Source organism: Talpa europaea, assembly GCF_964194135.1.
Source record: "Talpa europaea genome assembly, chromosome: 8".
NCBI lineage: Eukaryota > Metazoa > Chordata > Mammalia > Eulipotyphla > Talpidae > Talpa > Talpa europaea.
Genome location: NC_140075.1, coordinates 31,697,384 through 31,713,674, shown reverse-complemented (window position 1 = coordinate 31,713,674; position 16,291 = coordinate 31,697,384). Strand labels below are relative to the sequence as shown.

General features: G+C 52.5%; 1 protein-coding gene across 3 annotated transcripts; it reads right to left on the bottom strand.

The window, feature by feature from the left end:
• Positions 1–1,096: 1,096 nt before the first annotated feature.
• Positions 1,097–11,429, bottom strand: SPINT1 (serine peptidase inhibitor, Kunitz type 1; the record flags this gene model as incomplete). 3 transcript variants are annotated; one of them, XM_084239515.1, is made up of 9 exons in its annotated part: positions 10,957–11,429; positions 4,323–4,450; positions 3,989–4,124; positions 3,706–3,897; positions 3,081–3,212; positions 2,936–2,986; positions 1,969–2,139; positions 1,723–1,770; positions 1,097–1,308 (listed from the first exon to the last, which is right to left on the bottom strand). In XM_084239515.1, exons 1-9 carry the CDS (start codon positions 11,411–11,413, stop codon positions 1,097–1,099), a joined length of 1,527 nt encoding a protein of 508 aa, XP_084095641.1. In that variant the 5' UTR covers positions 11,414–11,429. The 3 variants fall into 3 exon arrangements, with proteins under 3 accessions (XP_084095641.1, XP_084095643.1, XP_084095642.1); XM_084239517.1 differs by lacking the exon at positions 3,081–3,212 and adding an exon at positions 3,544–3,570 and having other exon boundaries at positions 3,727–3,897; XM_084239516.1 differs by having other exon boundaries at positions 3,727–3,897.
• Positions 11,430–16,291: the final 4,862 nt, after the last annotated feature.

Sequence of the window (16,291 nt, the reverse complement as noted above, 5' to 3'; positions counted from 1 at the left end):
TTCTCTCACCCTCCTGCGCTTCTGACTGTACCCAGTGCTTGTATAAATAAATAAATAAAATCTTAAAAAAAAAAAAAAAAGACCCAGGGTTCAAGCCTGTGTGCCCTCCCTCCCCTAGTCCTCAACTGCACAGGCAGTTCAGACTCCCCAGCAGCTAAACAGGCTTGTTGACAGGCTTAAACCAGGGAGAAATAATCCCCGGGCCCCCTACTCTGTTGGCCCTCTCACCCCTCCCTTCTGGTGGTCAAGCTTGGCACTTCTCTCCTCCCTCAGGGGCCTGGACAGTTTCGGGAAGGGGTGGGAAAACCTGCTAAACTGGGTGGCCAAAGCCTGAACCGGTTGGACGGGCGTCCCATCAGCCCCCAGCAGCCCTGTCCCCCTCCTGGCCATACAGCAGAGGCAGGAGCCTCACAGAACAAATTATTTTATTACATTGTGGGTGGACTGAAGCCTGTGGGAAGTGGGGGAGCAGGTGGATGTGGTACTAGAGAGCCTGGTCGGGGTGGAGGGAAGGAGGCCACCCAAGATCTGGCTCTGTGGGTCAGGCCAGGTTGGGCCTCGTTCTTGGGGAAAGGATTAGGAGGAAGCAGAGGTCACATGGCACTTTCCAGTTCTCTCTCCCACTCCCACAGCATTAAATAAACAAAAAGCAACTCTATACAGCACAAAATATACAGGGATGGCCTCCCCCCAGCCCTGGGCTATTCAGAGTAAGAAGGGCAGTTCTGGAGCCTCTTCTGGCCCTTCTGCTTCTGACACTGCCCCAGGCCCCTTCCCAAACCATGGGGTGGGGAGGGCAGCCTTAAACAGGAAACCAAACTCCAGTTTCCTTGGAAATCCCAGCCCGGGCAGGTCCATCTATTGTGGGACTCCTGGATCAAAGGTTTTCTGCTGCTTCCAGACCCTGAAGCTTTCTCAGGAATATGTGACCTCAGATTAGCTGAGACACCTCTGAGAGAAGCTGAAGACCTGGCATAGAGGCAGAGAGAGCCTGGAAAAGAGGCTGGAGGGGTCCAGTCCCAAAATGTTCCCCAGCTCAGGCCTCCATCTTGGCAAGGAGGAAGCAGGGCGTGGCGCGAGCCCGAGAGCCCCAGGCTCAGAGGGGCCGGGTAGTGTGATTGTAGACCAGGTGCTCCGTGTCCTCAGTGGTCGAGACCGTGGAGCTGGTGGGGGTAGGGGGTGGGGGTCGGCGGTGGCGGTGTCTGTGGAAGCCCTTCCTCTGGTTCTTGAAGAAGCAGTAACCCAGGATGGCCACCACCACCACAATGCAGGTAGCCAGGAGCACCGCGATGGCCACCTCCACGGAGCCTGGGAAGAAAGGGCCGCTTGAAGAGCCAGCGTGAACCCCAGCAGGGCCTCCTCGGTTCTCATGCCTAGTCCTACTCTGTGTCAAAGGGACCAAGTCAAACAGGGCACGTGTGGAAGGACCCCAACATGTGGGCAGCTGAAGGGCTCCACTGTGAGTCCAGTGGGAGGGATTCTGGTGGCTGGGGCCTCGCTCCAGTTCTCTACTTGCAGTCACTTGCGGGGAGGCCGGAACTGTGATGGCAAACATGTGACCCCCACTTTCCTGTGCTTCCCTCTCCTGCCCATGGCAGGGATCACTGTGGACTGACACTCAGGGTACTCCTCAACCAGGACTCGGAGAGTCCCAACTCATCATGTGGAGTGGCTCCTGGAGTTGATACCTATTCTTTGGTGACAGGGCAGACCAGGGCTTACCCGAGTTGGGAATGGGGCTTTCCCGCCGCAGACCAAACACGTCTTTCTCTACAAAAAGAGTAGGGGAGAGACAAGTCAACACTAAATGCTTGGAGTCTCAGCTGCTCCCCAGATCCCCAAAACTCTCCACTGCTGTCTTCTTCCACCCCCACTCCAGGTGCTCTGAGGACCAGGTGTGACCAGCCCAGGCCTGGGGACAGAGCCAAGTGCTCTCTCTCGAAGCCTTTCCCTACCCGCCCTGCTTACTGGAGACGCCCCTACAGGACTCAAGGCACTGCTGCTCCTCCTCAAAGTTGTTCCTGTTGCCATGACAACCACCATAGGTAAAGCGGGCGCAGGTCTGGCTGAAGGGGTTGTAGTACCAGCGAGGGATGCTCTCCCAGCACAGGCCTGTCTCTGGCAGGTCCACACAATGCCCTGGGGTTCAAAAGCAGGCAAAGGGAAGAGTGAGTTCACAGCCCCCTGCCACTATCTTCCAGGTTCCACCACTGAGCACGGCTGTCACTCAGCAAGGGCCTCAGTGTTGCCAGAATTGAGGAAGACAAATGCGGACAGTTGCCTTAGGCACAAAAGTAAACTGCACTGACTCACATGACTATTCCTTTTTCAGTGTTTTTTTCTCCCAGATTTTCTGATTGTGCCAAAATCTTAGTTTTCCCTGCAGCACAGGATGGTCTATCTTTGAACCCAGAAGGCTCAGGATCTGAGCCTTGGCGGGCAATGATATCCGGCTAGAATATGGTAATACTGCTTTATTATAGTTATTTTAATAGTTGATCTCAATTTGTGACATGTAAAAGTGGCTTTCCATTCATGGTAGTGATGTGAAATTCCTCCTTTAATACATTAAGTCAAAAAGTAATTGATTCATTCCTAGAGAAAATTATTCAGTAAATAACATCTCAGTGATGTGTGGGCAGGGCAAGGTGTGAAGAGGATGACTGATGCTTGGGAAATACGGCCAAAGGAAAGTGCTGCCCCCCGCCCCCCCCCGGCCTTCTGCCCATAGCCTGGCACACCCAGGGAAGTATGGGCCAATGTGGGCCACACGTTTGCCATCAGAGTTCTAGGCCTCTCCCCAAGCTACCTGCAAGTAGGGAGACCCTGGAGCTGAGGCCCTGGCCACCAGAATCCCCTTCGGCCTGCTGATGAGATTGGTGAGGATGGCAGTGTCTGCATCTGCCTTGACCCAGGAGACCTGGGAGAATCTCACCTTTGTCACTGGTGAAATGGATGTTCTGGAGTTCCTCAAAGCCGCTGGTGTCTGCAAAGATGAAAGATGGGAGGTGTAGGGGTGCAGGTTGAGGGATCAGAGCCTCCCTCTGCTGCCCACCACCCTCCCATCTCCCAGGCCTCACATTTCTCACAGGAGGCCTCGTCAGAGGCATCGGGGCAGTCGGGAGTGTCGTCACATTCCAGGAAGCTGTCGATGCAGCAGCCGTTGCTGCAGCGGAACTCGGTGGGGTTACAGGTGGCAGAGCACACGGGGACTGGCCGGGGCAGGATATGGCAGGAGTGGTGAGATCAGGCTGGAGCAGAAGCCAGCAGTACCAAGGGGTCCTCCCATACCTAGCCCCCCTCCTCCAACACAGCATCATGACACGCCCCTGGTCCCCTTCCACCCCATCTCCCCCCTTCCACACAAACTGGGCCAATCCTATTGGGAGGATGATGGGCTGCAAAGGGTGGGGTGCTTGTGGTCCTTCCACACACTGTGAGGATAAAGGGCCTGGGGAAAGGCAGCTTGGGCAGGGACATGGACTTGGTACGGGCTGGAGACCCGGTAGAGGTGAGGGGACGAGGGAAAGGAGCCAAGCCCACCTGGATGGTGCCTTTCCAGTGAGGGGCCTGGAAGAAAGAAAACAGGAGTGAGACGAGGCAGCCGGTCCCAGCAGGGATGAGCTGATGGGGGACCTCGGGAATGGGGAGTCCTTGCCCATATTCCTGACCAGTAAGAAAGAACCCCCGCCCAACACCCTGAGCCCGAAGCATGCATGGGCCCACCTTGCACGTTGTGGCAGGCTAGCTTGCACTCTTCTTCCCGGAGGTAGTTGTTCAGATTGCCCAAGCAACCGCCATAAACGAAGCTCTTGCAGAGCTGGTCTTTGGCATCGTAGTACCAGCGGGGGAAGGAGCCTCGACAGCGGCCCACCTTACTGGATGCAAGGCAATAGTCTGGGGGTAGGAAAACTTGTCAGGGGGGCCTGAGAGGCCTATCAACAGAGGGAGATGGCTCCCGCTGCTGCCTCCTCGTCCCCTCCCTCACCTTCTGTCTGCTTGGCAGACAGCACAGTGATTGTGATGTTGGACGTGCTCTCTGCCTGGTCTGAGCTGGTTGTCATCTGGAACACGTAGCTGCCTTGCGTGAGTCCCCACAGCTCCACCTGGTCCGGATTATTCCTCTATACACAGGAGTGGCCATCAGAGTGGGGAACCTGATGCTCTTGGGCTGCCCCAGGTCCTACTAGCCACACACCTTCTCACTGGGGAGAAGACAGGCCTTTGGTATTACCTACTCCACCCTGAGGGGTTGTCTGTGGCCCAAGAAAGGGGGTCCTGAGGGCTGAGGTGGGGTGTCAGGGAGCCAGCCCAGTGCTCACCTCTATTCTGATGAGTGAGTTTCCCTGAAGCAGGTGCCAATCTGTGTTTCCCACATCCTTCAGCACCAGGGGCTCCTGGGGCTGAACCTTTAGGTCTTTGTTTGCCCAGACCTTGGGGATCCCGGACCCTGGGAGGAAGGGAGTGTAGGGTAAATGGAAATTGTCAGGTTTTTTCCGCTGTCCTGCCATTAACATCAGTGCTTCACACCTGTGGTCTTACACGCGTGCCTGATGGCGGCACCTGGAGTGTGGTATGGGCACGCGCACGCGGGCGCACCTGAGCCGTGAGACTGAGTGAAGAACAGAGCGCAGCAGCAGAGGGCAGAGTGTGGTGGCAGAGGACTGTGGGATGGAATGCAGTAAAGACCAGTCAGGAGACCACAAAGAGAACGCCTGGGAGCCCAGAAAGAGTGAGGATTCCCGGGGGGGCTGGGAGGCATCCCAGCCCCTAGCCCCCTCGCTGCCTGCCGTGTACCTGGTTGCCGCACTACAAATGCTGTGGAAAGATCATTAAAAGCCTGAAAAAGCCACCGAGGACTCCAGGACTCCTCCTTTACCCTTCTGCCCAGACACACAGAGAACCTGCTCCGTGCCTTGCTGGCACTACAGTGAGGTAAGATCAACTTTCATTGAGGGGCCCAGATCTCTCCTGGGGGATGGAGGCAAAACAGACCCCATCTAAACCGACCTGGACTCAGGCGGGAGGAAACAAATAAGCCATCTTCTTGCTCTCTATTCAGATATATTTTATCTTTGGAATGTTGAAGACATTTGTACATTGGAAAAGTCTGCAGTGAAGACAACATGCCATCTGATCCTATTTAGGAAAATATTGCATATCTGTATTTGTTATATTTGGGGGTGGGGGGACTTACTGCCTTTTTCCTGCAATTACAGGCATTTGTTCTAATTGCTTTTAAAAGTTAAACATTTTTGAAAAGTCAAATCTATGCCCTCCCTCAATCTCAAAGTGTCTGTGACTAAGGTTTCCTCCAGGGACTGAGAAACAAGTACAAAGTAGGGTTCCTCACTATAGTGGGTTGAATGATGGCCCCCCAAAATGCATGTCTATAGTTCACCTTCAGAACTCATGAATGTGATCTTATTAGGGAATAGGGCCTTTGCAGAAGTAATTGTTTATTTTTAATTTTTCTTTTTTTTTTTTTTAAGATTTATTTATGTGTACAAGAACTGGGGTACAGGCCAGAGGTGTGGGCGGGGTGAGAGGATTCACCAGAGACAGAGTGGGGACCAGAATAGCTGGATTGACTGAAATACACTGCTGAGGGGAGCAGCGGGCGAGTCAGGAGAGGTCTGCTGCACCATATGCGTAGCTCCCTGGCCGGGGGATTGAACTTATGCTGCAGTGGCTATGGATAGCTTCATAGGTTGCGTCTTAACCTCTTGTGCCACCTAGGAGGCCCCTTTTCTTTCTATCTTTTTTTAATTTCTTTTTGCAGAAGTAATTAAGTTAAGCATTTCCACATGAGATCATCCTCAATTAGCTGGGTGAGCCCTAAATCCAAGGATAAGTGTCTTTATGAAAGACAGAAGAGAAGGTAGAGAGCGAAGGAGCAGGTGCCTGTGGAGATGGAGCAGAGGTGGGAGGGATGCAGTTGCAGTTCAGGGAAGGTCTGGAGCCACCAGAAGTGGAAAAGACAGGGAAGAAAGCTCCTGTAGCATCTTCAGAGGGAGTGTTCCCTGCCACCTGGACTTTGGACTTCTGACGTCCAGAACCGTGAGACAATACATTTCTGTTGTTTTAACTCATTTAGTTTGTAATAAGTAATTTGTTGCAGCAACCACAAGAAATTAATATACTGCCCTGAGGGGATTATAGTCCAGCTGGGCACGTAAGACCCAACACATGCAGCAACATGGGAGAAAAGACCCACGAAGGTGCGTGTGCAAGGCAAGGACGTGGACATTCAGAGAAGGAAGGTTAGAGGAGTAAGGCAAGGCCTTCTGGGGAAAGGAGGATTTTTTTATTATCTTGGTTATGGGGGAAAATGTGCTGTGTTGTTGTTGACAGCAGAAATCACAGTGAGCCAAAGCAAGGAATTAGGAATTAACTGGGTTAGTTTGGTGGACATTAAGGAGACCAGCCGGGCTGGGGCAGTCTTCAAAGGTCCCTGGATGCCAGGCCAGGGCATGTGGACCCAGCAGGAGTGACACTCAAATATTTAACAGTCAGTGGTACAGGAAGGTGAGTCCCGGCTGCAGCAGACATTGACCCCCTGGATGATGACTGAGGTCAGGGAGCTCCTAAGGGAGGGGCTGAGGGCCCAGGAAGCACAGTGCTCTGAACTCTGGGCAGAAGTTATTTACCCATCCGCTTGGAATTATTTGCAAGAGGCCAGGGTGGAGATTCACAGCAGATGCGCTGGGAATGAGCTGAATGAAGGGAGAATGGAAAGGAGGCTGTGAGAACACATGCTGGACAGAGCTTCAGGCTTCTGGAACTGACAGGCCCTGGGAACTGCAGAGGAAGAGCCAGGGCACAGGCGGAAGGGAAACCAGACCTGTAGGGAACATGTGGCTTGTCTTAGAGAAAAGCCCTCCAAAGGGGAACTAATCAGCAGGCCATGGAGGCACAGGTGGGAGCCTGAGAAAAGCCAGGACGGAAGACAGATCGGGAGTCTTGTTTATTAAGAGGTGCTGCTCATTGAGTGTGTGTCCAGAACTGCTTTAGGTTTGCCCTGTCTCTATCATCCACATCAGGGGTTGGAAATTATAACCCACAGACCAAATATATTTTATTTTTAATGGCTGAAAAAAAAAAATCAAAGCACTATTTCATGATGTGAAAAGTACATAAAATTAAAATTTGTGTCCATAAATCACAACACAGCCTCGCCTATTTATCTACTCTGGTGGCTGCTTTACATCACAGTAGCAGAGCTAAGTGCTTTGGCAGACTGTAGTCTCACAGAGCCTAGAAGAGTCACCATATGAACCTTTGCAGAAAGTGTGCTGACTCCTGGTCTGCCTTCTTGACCCATTTCCTAGTTGCCCTGTCACAACTGCTTCTCACCTCTCTTTCCAGATCACAAAATGGACACTAGAGAAGTTAAATGACTTGCCGAGGGTCACTCAGTTTCTGAATGGCCAAAATGGGATTTGAACTCTGTTCTGACTCCATAACTTATGGGCTACCTAGAGCTGTGATTTTGATTGCCTTTGTGATCTTGGGGTATTTGTTTTAACTTAGATAATTCATGTACATGATATAAAATTTTAAAATTTCAAAAGAGGGGGCCTTCCTGGTGTTGTAAAGGGTTAAGCGTCAGTAGTATGAAGCAATCTGCAGCTACTGCAGCACAAGTTCGATCTCTGGTCAGGAAAGTGACCCACATGGCGCAGCAGACCTCTCCTGTCTCGCCTGCTGCTCCCCTCTGCAGTAGTGTGTTTCAGTCAATCCGCCTGTTCTGCTCCCCATTCTGTCTCTGGTGACGCTTACACCCCAGTTCTTGCAAGTTCTTCTCATGTTTCCCATTATATATTTTGGAATCATTCCATAGCAAGCCATAAAGTTTCTTTTTTGTTTGTTTGTTTAATTGCATAGTGTTTATTGTATGAGTGTGCCATAATTTACAATTTTTTAATCAGTCCACCGGCCTTTTGATTTAGATTCCTCCTTCCTTTTTTGCCTAGTTAAGAATTAAACCCATGCTGCCTCAGGCTTTATTGTCTTTATTAAAACAGCATGACAGTATCCACTTATAATATGTGTTGACAGACATTGAGATTGTTCCTAATTCTTTGCTATTATAAACAACTCTACCGTGAATGACTGGCTGGTAAGTTGTTTTACGCATGTGTATGTATGCAAAATGAACTGCTACAAGTGCAATTGTGTACAGGGTTATGTGCATTTAGTTCTGATGGATATTGCCAACCTGGTCTCCACAGAGGCTGTAGAGAGAGTCATGTCATCTGTAAAAGCAAGTTCAAAGGAAGGGAAGGTAGAGATAAGAACAGCTGGTAGCAGGCTGAGTCACAGGAGATTCCTCTTTGATGAGGCAGAGAAAGCAGACCAAGGGGGGCCTCGCAGAGGGTCATCACAGAGGTCAAAGGACCAAGACACACAGTGATAGCCAATGGATGGGAATGGGGAGCTTTCTCAGAGAAACTCTTCCAGAAGTTGAGGCCAACAAGAAAGAGAAAAGGGGACCAGGAGTGGAGAGGGGGAGCAGGAAAGTGCCTGCCTGGAAGCAACCCCTAGTCCACTGGCTTGGCTGGCACCAGGAGAGGAGCCGGTTTCTCCCTCCTTGCATTTTTCAGAAAGTAGTCAGTAGTCAGAAAGGGGAAAAACAACTTGGTAGCCCTGTGTAAAAGGCGGGCTAGCAGGGCAGGCCCCTAGGGTGGAAGTGGCAGGCCAGTGATGTGTCAGATCCTGGGCCAAATCAGGACACCCCACAGGGTCCTCTTCCAGCCCCAGCCCCTAGGAGCAAGGGGCAGAAGCCCTGCCCAGCCCAGCCACTACTTCCCCTCCTCCCACCCCTTAGAGCAAGGGCCAAAGTTGCAGAAAAGTCAGCCCCTCCCCCAGCTGCCAGGCCTCCTGGCATCTCCAGGGAAACTCAGTCCACCCCCCTAAGCCACACCTCCAACAGAGAGGCGAGGGCAGAGGAAGGGGAGAAGAGGAGGAAGCAGGGTGCTTAGGAGGCGGCAAGAATCTGGCCTGGACTGGCTACAGGCAGGAAAAGGGGAACAAACAAACCCATGCTTGGGAGGACTTTTCTACCCAATATGAATCAAAGGTTTAGAAGGCCTGAGTTCCCTCCCCATCTAGCCAGCTAGGTCTACCTTAGTCTGGCACCCGAGATACCTTAATGGCTTTATCATTTGCTTCTGCTCATCCAACCTCTATCCAGATTCAACTGGGAATGAATGGATTTGACACACGGCTTCCCCCTACTCCCCAAAGCACTGCCATGCCCAGAAAATGGTTCGCACTCACACCCAGTCCAAGCCCTACCCATCTCCCTAAATGCCCCAGGAAATCCCCACTCAGTCCCTTTTCGAGACAAACAGGTCAGTCTGGGGGTGGGGGGTGGGGTTTCCGGATGAAGAAGGCTGGTCCCCTAGACGGTTCGGCCCAGTCCAACTCAGCTCTCAGACCAGACCTCTGAGTTTTAGGGGCTGGCCTACGGGGCCTCTGTCAGAGCAGGAAGGGCACAGGCAGCTCAGGTCAATTAGAGTCATCACCACCTACACTCTGCTACTTCCTTGTGGAACAGGCTCAGGTCCTGGCCCAGTAGGACTCTGAGAGCCCCCATCCTACTCTCTTCAGTGACCCAGAAGAGCCACTGGCAGGTAGGAGAGAAGCGCAGACCCTTAACCAGGAAGAGAGACTGGCTCAGGAGAAGGTTGGAGAGGAAAGTCCTTTCTCCACTTTGCAGAATTATGACAAGAACAAGGTTCAGTCCTAGCCCAGTCCTGACTCCTAGGCTCCCCAGTCTCTGGTTTGGTCAATCTGTTGCCTCTGGTCAGAGTGCCAGATTTCCACCAGAAAGGCAATCTTGTGTGAAAAATAGCACAGGACTTCTGGAGGGCCTGCCTGGAGTCCCAGGTCTCCCATTTGTGGGGAGTGTTATCCTGGGCAAAGTATTTAACATGGAAGCCAGTTTCTAATCTATAAGGTAGGATGACTACTAATAGTGCCCTTTTTGGAGGTGGTTGTCATGAGGCCTGAGAAAGAGGCTGAGTGGCTGAGCAATCAGTAAACTGTAAAGTGCTAACAGAGGTTATCAGTCCTGACCCATCCCTACCCCGGAGCCCCACTTAGCCATAACAGGAGAGACTAGGGAATGAAGTTCTCTGGAGGGTCTCTGATTCCAACTGACTGCTCAGCCACCGGAAGGAGGAGGCGCTCTGGCCCCCACTATGTCCTTATTCTGGAGGTAAACATTTGAGCAGACAACTTGGCTACCAGATTCTAAGGAGGGAGAGTCCTGCCTGGCTGGCATGCACCCCTGCACACCTGCCTGAACAGCTGACATCCTTCCCCTACCAGGTATACATACCAGTGGACTGACTCACGCAGCAACCCTCTTCACCGCCACCCGGAGCCTTTAGGCTACTGTGTCCACAACATGAACACAACCCTCTCCCCTTTTTGGTCAACCCCAGGCTGGGCTCATTCTTTAGTTTTTAATCTCTGGGGTCTGGAAGTTTTCCCCAGACCACCAAAAGACACACTGAGGGGAGGGACGCAGAGAGATGCTAACCAAGAGTCTTGATTCAGTCATGGGGAAGGGACTCATTCACCAGCCTCATTGACAGGTGCCTAGGCCAGTGCTGGGCCAGATTCACTCCCTGACTCAGCATACCAGGGCCCTGGGGGAGCCTGAGAAGCTGCCTCCTCTCTCCCATACACGCATACCAGAGAACCAGCCCACTCAACATCCTCAATTCAGAGGCCAGAGTCTGAATTCTAGGATGTCACCACTCCCCACTCAAAAGAGTCTGTTCTTTCTTTACTGCTTACACTGCCTCCTTCTAAGGAGGAGTGGGCAGAATTGGACTCTCCTCTCTCATTCCTTGCTGATGCTCGCCTCCCTCAGGACTCCATAACCAGCCCCTCTTTGGACCCTCCCCCAAATACACCCACGCCCACACCCTCGCTCCTTACCGCCAAAGCCCTGTGTCCGCAGCTGGCGGTAGGAGCGGTAAACCTCGCGCGTGAGGTAGTTGATGAAGCCCTGTCTGGGCGCGAACTTGCACACAAAGTTCTGCTCGTAGAGGCAGTTGACGAGGAAGCAGGCGGCGATGGCGTCCTCCCCGCCGTCGGGCTGCAGCTCCACCAACGCCAGATTGCAGTTCTGGGCGGTGCAGCAGGAGCGCACGCAGTCCCAGCCGCGGCGCACGGCTGGGGAGCCCAGGAAGGTGGCCCCATTGCTGACTGAGGCGTCGGTGTCCAGCACAAAGTCGGGTACCCCGGGGGTAAAGCGGTCCAAGCAGGCAGCTCCCGCCGGCAGCCCAGGGGGCGCCGGTGGCGGCCCCGTCTCGGCGCCCTGGAGGCCGAGCGCGCACAAGAGCCACACGCCGACCACAGAGATGCGGGTCTGGGAGACGCTGGCGCCGGCCATCGTCCTCCCAGCGGGCGTCGCCCTCTTCCCCAGGGGGGTCACCTTCACAGTGCGAGATTCTGGGTTCCGAGGGTGACTGAGACCTGAAAGAGGGCAGGGGACGGAGGAGAGGCCGGATCAGCTGGGAAGACTTCAAGGACGGCGGCCCGGGTGGGAGGGAGTAAAGGGGAAGGCTGGGGAGCATCTAGCACCCCAAAAAGGAAGAGGGGCACGCGGATCCGACCCTCCCAGGTACACCCCCGCGATCGGGTCGCCCGACGGACGACCGAGCAGGTGGCCGGCGCAGGGGCCCCCGTACCCGGACACGCGCAGGAGCGCAGGACAAAGAGGCGAACATGCTCGGAGCCCGCGCCGCCTCCGGCCCGCGCTCCGGGGTCGCAGTTACCTGCGCAGGTGAGCGGGGTGGGGCCGGCCTGCCCAGGTTCCGGTCCCGGCTTCCTGCGCGGCTCTGGCTGCCGCTTCCGCCGAGGCTCCGGCGCGCTGGACATCCGCCGCCGCCTCCCTGCAGTTTCTGGTGAAACTGAGTCAGTGCGCTGGGGCGGAGCGGACATTAACCCCAGCGCCGCCGGCCCCGCCCAGCCCCGCGCCGGCCCGGGGACCTCCCAGCCCTCCCGGCCCGGCTCCCGGGCCCCTGCCCCGCAGCCCGCGGCCCTGGACCCCGCCCCTGCCACCTGTCCCCCAAGGGGCCCCGGGGGCTCCCAGTCCCCGGCCGCACCCCGCGAGTCTTTCTGCGCCTGCTCCACCGGGGAGGGGCCGCCTGGCGGGAGGGCCCCGAGTCCCAGAAGCGCACGAGGGTCCCTGGCGCGTCGGACACTGGCGGGGCCCTCCAGCCGGGTCGGGCGCTTTGGGGAGGCTGCCCCCCGCCCCTCTCCGGCCCGAGCCGGTGTTCCCAGCCCCAGCCCCAGCCCCGCGCTCCTGCAGAGGGGTAGAGAGAGGGCAGTTGGGAAAGTCCGATGCAAATGATCTCGCTGCCGTCGCCAGCTCTCGGAAAACCATGTTTCGTGGTGGGAAGAGATTCCAGAAGCCGTGCGGCCGCTTTGGTATCTGGAATCCGGGATGCCAGCTCCGGGAGGCCCGCCCGCGGGAGAAACTCGGCGTCCTGGCTTTTCGGCGTCCTGGCTTCCTGCTTGACCTGCAGTGGTTCCTTTTTAAAAAAGTCCTTCCTCATCTTCTAACGTTTGCATTAGGGTCTGGTCTCCGTGGCAGCTGAGTCCCTGACCGCGCTCTGTTGCTCCCTTCGGTGGGGCAGGGGTTCCCGCTCCTCTAGCACCCAGAGGGTGTTCCCGTGCACGAGCTGGCCACTTCTCCCCAGGGAAATGGCATCCTTAGAAGCCAGAGGTTCCAACTCACCAAAGTTGCTGAATTAATGCTCTTCACGGAAGCTGGATTCCTTGAAGTTCATTGCTTTTCCTGAGTGACAACTCCTCTTAAAGATCATTCCTTACAGAGCAAGATTGGTCCAATTAATGCTCTCCAAAGAGACAGAGATTCCACACCTTTTCATGACGACTTAACAAACCCCCGCCCAGTGGAAACTTTCTTCCTAATTTCTCCTATAGAGCAACTTTGGCTCGAGGTCCTGTAGCCAACCCTTCCATCATTTTTCTGGCTGAACGGCAACATCCCCCAGGTGTCCACATTATGGATCTTGCGGGGTTGTGGGAGAGGGATTCTGGGATCTGTTTCCCCTTCTCTGGATTTCTACTTATTTCCACAGCTCCTGGCAATGTTGGATTTAGGACAGTGATGCTGTGCTGGGAATGAAGCAGATTGTTGTGCAGTTGCTCAGAAGAAAGCATTTTGTAGTGATTTGATTCCTGCCTCTCCAATTCCTTACACACAGGAGAACTCTAACAGAAGATTATTACTTTATTGTAATACTACATTACACAGGATTATCAGTACATCTGTCATAGATGCCATTACAAAAACCCACACTGGCAATGCCCAAACCCTGGTCCTAAATGCTTTCCACACATTGCTCCATATACTCAAACCAAGAATGTAGGTACTGTTTTTATCCCCATTTTACAGATGAGCAAACAGGTTCAGACAGGTGATCTACTTGTCAGATCATGTTGCAGTTAGGTGGCGGTGTGGGAACTGAAGTCCAGGAAGGTCAATTCCATTACGTCAGTGTTTAAACAGTGGGTTTTACTGCACTTACAATTCTAACTTCATCTGGAATATGGGCTAACATTCTCTTCTTTCTAGCTTTTTTTTAAAAATATATTTTTAAAAAGATTTATTTATGCATACAAGAGCTGGGGTACAGGCCAGAAATGCTGGGGTGGGGGCAGGTGCGAGGATTCACCAGAGACAGTGGGGAGCAGAGCAGGCAGACTGACTGAAGTACACTGCTGAGGGGAGCAGGGGGCGAGACAGGAGAGGTCTGTGGCACCATGTGGTTGCTCTCTGGCCGGCTGGGGATCGAACTCAGGCTGCAGAGGCTGCGGATTGCTTCATAGTGTGGTGCTTAACCCCTTGTGCCACCATGGAGGTCCCCTCTTCTTTCTAGTTTTTAAAGTATTTTCCAAATTCTGATAATGAGTCATAATAAAGAGAGAAATACATTAAGACAATCACCCATTCATCACATTTAATCACAAAGGGCTCCTCTCTCCATGTTCTTTCCTGGTCTCTATCACTTTGGATTTAGTTATCAGTGCCCCCTGCTTTTCGCTGGGCTTTTCCTGCAAACATTCAGCCAACCTCTGAGTCTCAACAGTCTTCCCTAGTAATCACTCAAACCCTTCCCTTCTTTTTTTTTTTAAGATTTATTTATTTATGCATACAAGAATTGGGGTACAGTCCAGAGGTGTGGGCATGAAAGGATTCACCAGAGACAGAGTGGGGACCAGAATAGCTGGATTGACTGAAATACACTGCTGAGGGGAGCAGCGGGTGAGACAGGAGAAGTCTGCTGCGCCATGTGGGTAGCTCCCTGGTTGGGGATTGAACTCGTGCTGCAGTAGCCGTGGACAGCTTCATAGGTTGCATCTAAACCCTTTGGGCCACCAAGGAGGCCCCCATTCCTTCTTGACTGTTGCCACTGCTGCCCTGGCTCTGGGCTCTATGCCAGCTTTAGGATGGGCTCCAGGCTTGAGGTTCCCTCTTGCAGTTCTGTTTTTATCTAGTCTTCACCTGTTCAGACCCTCAGTGACCCCCAAGAAAGTCTTTGCATTGTGTACATTTGTTCCCTGGATGGATTCATGAAGTTCAGTTTTGGGAGAGTCAGAGAGTGCCAGAGCTGCCTGGAAGCTTAAAGCCCTTCCCCTTACATATAGGAAACTGAGACCCAGAGAATAGTCTTTGATTTGTTCAGAGACACAGAATTAGTATGTGGCAAAAGCCAGCCCAGATTTCTGGTCTCTTAATCGCCAATCTTGGTCCTTATCCATCGTTCTGACCTGACATCCTGTATTTCCATATGCTAAGGTTTTATAATTCTATATTGCAGGCCCAAAGGGAGGTGCTCTTCTGGTAGACCTTGTGGATCACCTTCCCTCTGTGAATTTGAAGGTCTGTTTTTGTGCTGCAGGCTTCATTTTTATTTGCCATGTCAATTAACAACCAGGGGATTATTTGGTGAGAATATTTACTCCTTAACACCACTACTAGAAAAGGAACACTGAGTGTCTCGACTGGTGGTCTGGGGACTTCTATTGGTAGGTGGGATAGATTTCCACCAAAGATGGTAGACCCCACCTCACCTTCCTGTCCATGTTGCTTCTCCTACCAAGAGGTGGCATGTATTTCCCTTCCCTTTGAATTTGTAACTTGCTTTGACCGATAGGGCATAGAAGAAGTGGTACAGTGTGACTTCCAGGCCTCAGCCTTGTGCCTTCCATTTTCCCCTCTTAGAACCAATTGTAAAGAAGTTTGACTACTTTGCAAGAGATAGAAGCTGCCCAAAGAGAGCCAGACTCTGGCAGATGAGCAACTAGGGAGGGAGTAAGCTTCATCTTCTAGAAGATGTGTGCCACATTGCATCCTTAGCCCCCATCAGTTGCTTCATCAGAAACTAGCTGCACCTGCAGAGCTCTACCAACTTGTAGATTTTGAGCAAATAAACAGCTGTTTTAAGTCTTTGAATTTGGAGATGTCTTGCTATGTGTCAATAATAACTAAAGCAGCAGCAGAATAAGTTTTATTTACTGAATGAATTTTAGTTTTGTTGATCTAATGATCATAAAGTAAATTTTGTACTTATTTTTTTAGTTTTAATGATCTAAATAGAAGTCCACCAGTTCTCTTGATAATGCAGAAATAAGAATATATCTTTGGGACCTCCCTGGTGGCACAAGGGTTTAAGACTCAACCTATGAAGCTATCCGCAGTCACTGCAGCATGAGTTTGATCCCCAGCCAGGGAGCTACCCATATGGTGCAGCAGACCTCTCCTGACTCACCTGCTGCTCTCCTCAGCAGTGTGTTTTGGTCAATCTGCCTGTTCTGTTCCCCACTCTGTCTCTGGTGAATCCTCTCACCCTCCCCACCTCTGGCCTATAGCCCAGTTCTTGTATGCATAAATAAATCTTTAAAAGAAAGAATATATCTGTTGTTTTCTTTTTCTAGACTATTAGTGACTAATCTCAATAGTCATTGATTAAAGTGACTGTATTTTTTCTTTTTTTTTTTAGATTTATTTATTTATACAAGCACTGGGTACAGTTAGAAGCATGGGAGGGTGAGAGAATTCACCAGAGCCAGAGCGGGGAGCAGAGCAGGTAGAAGGACCGAAGTACACTGCTGAGGGGAGCAGCGGGCGGCAGGAGAGGTCTGCGCGCCATGTGGGACCCTCCTCTAGTGGCCGGGGAGCAGTCGGGGATTGAACTGGCGCTGCAGAGGCTACGGGCAGCTTCACAACCCAGCGCTC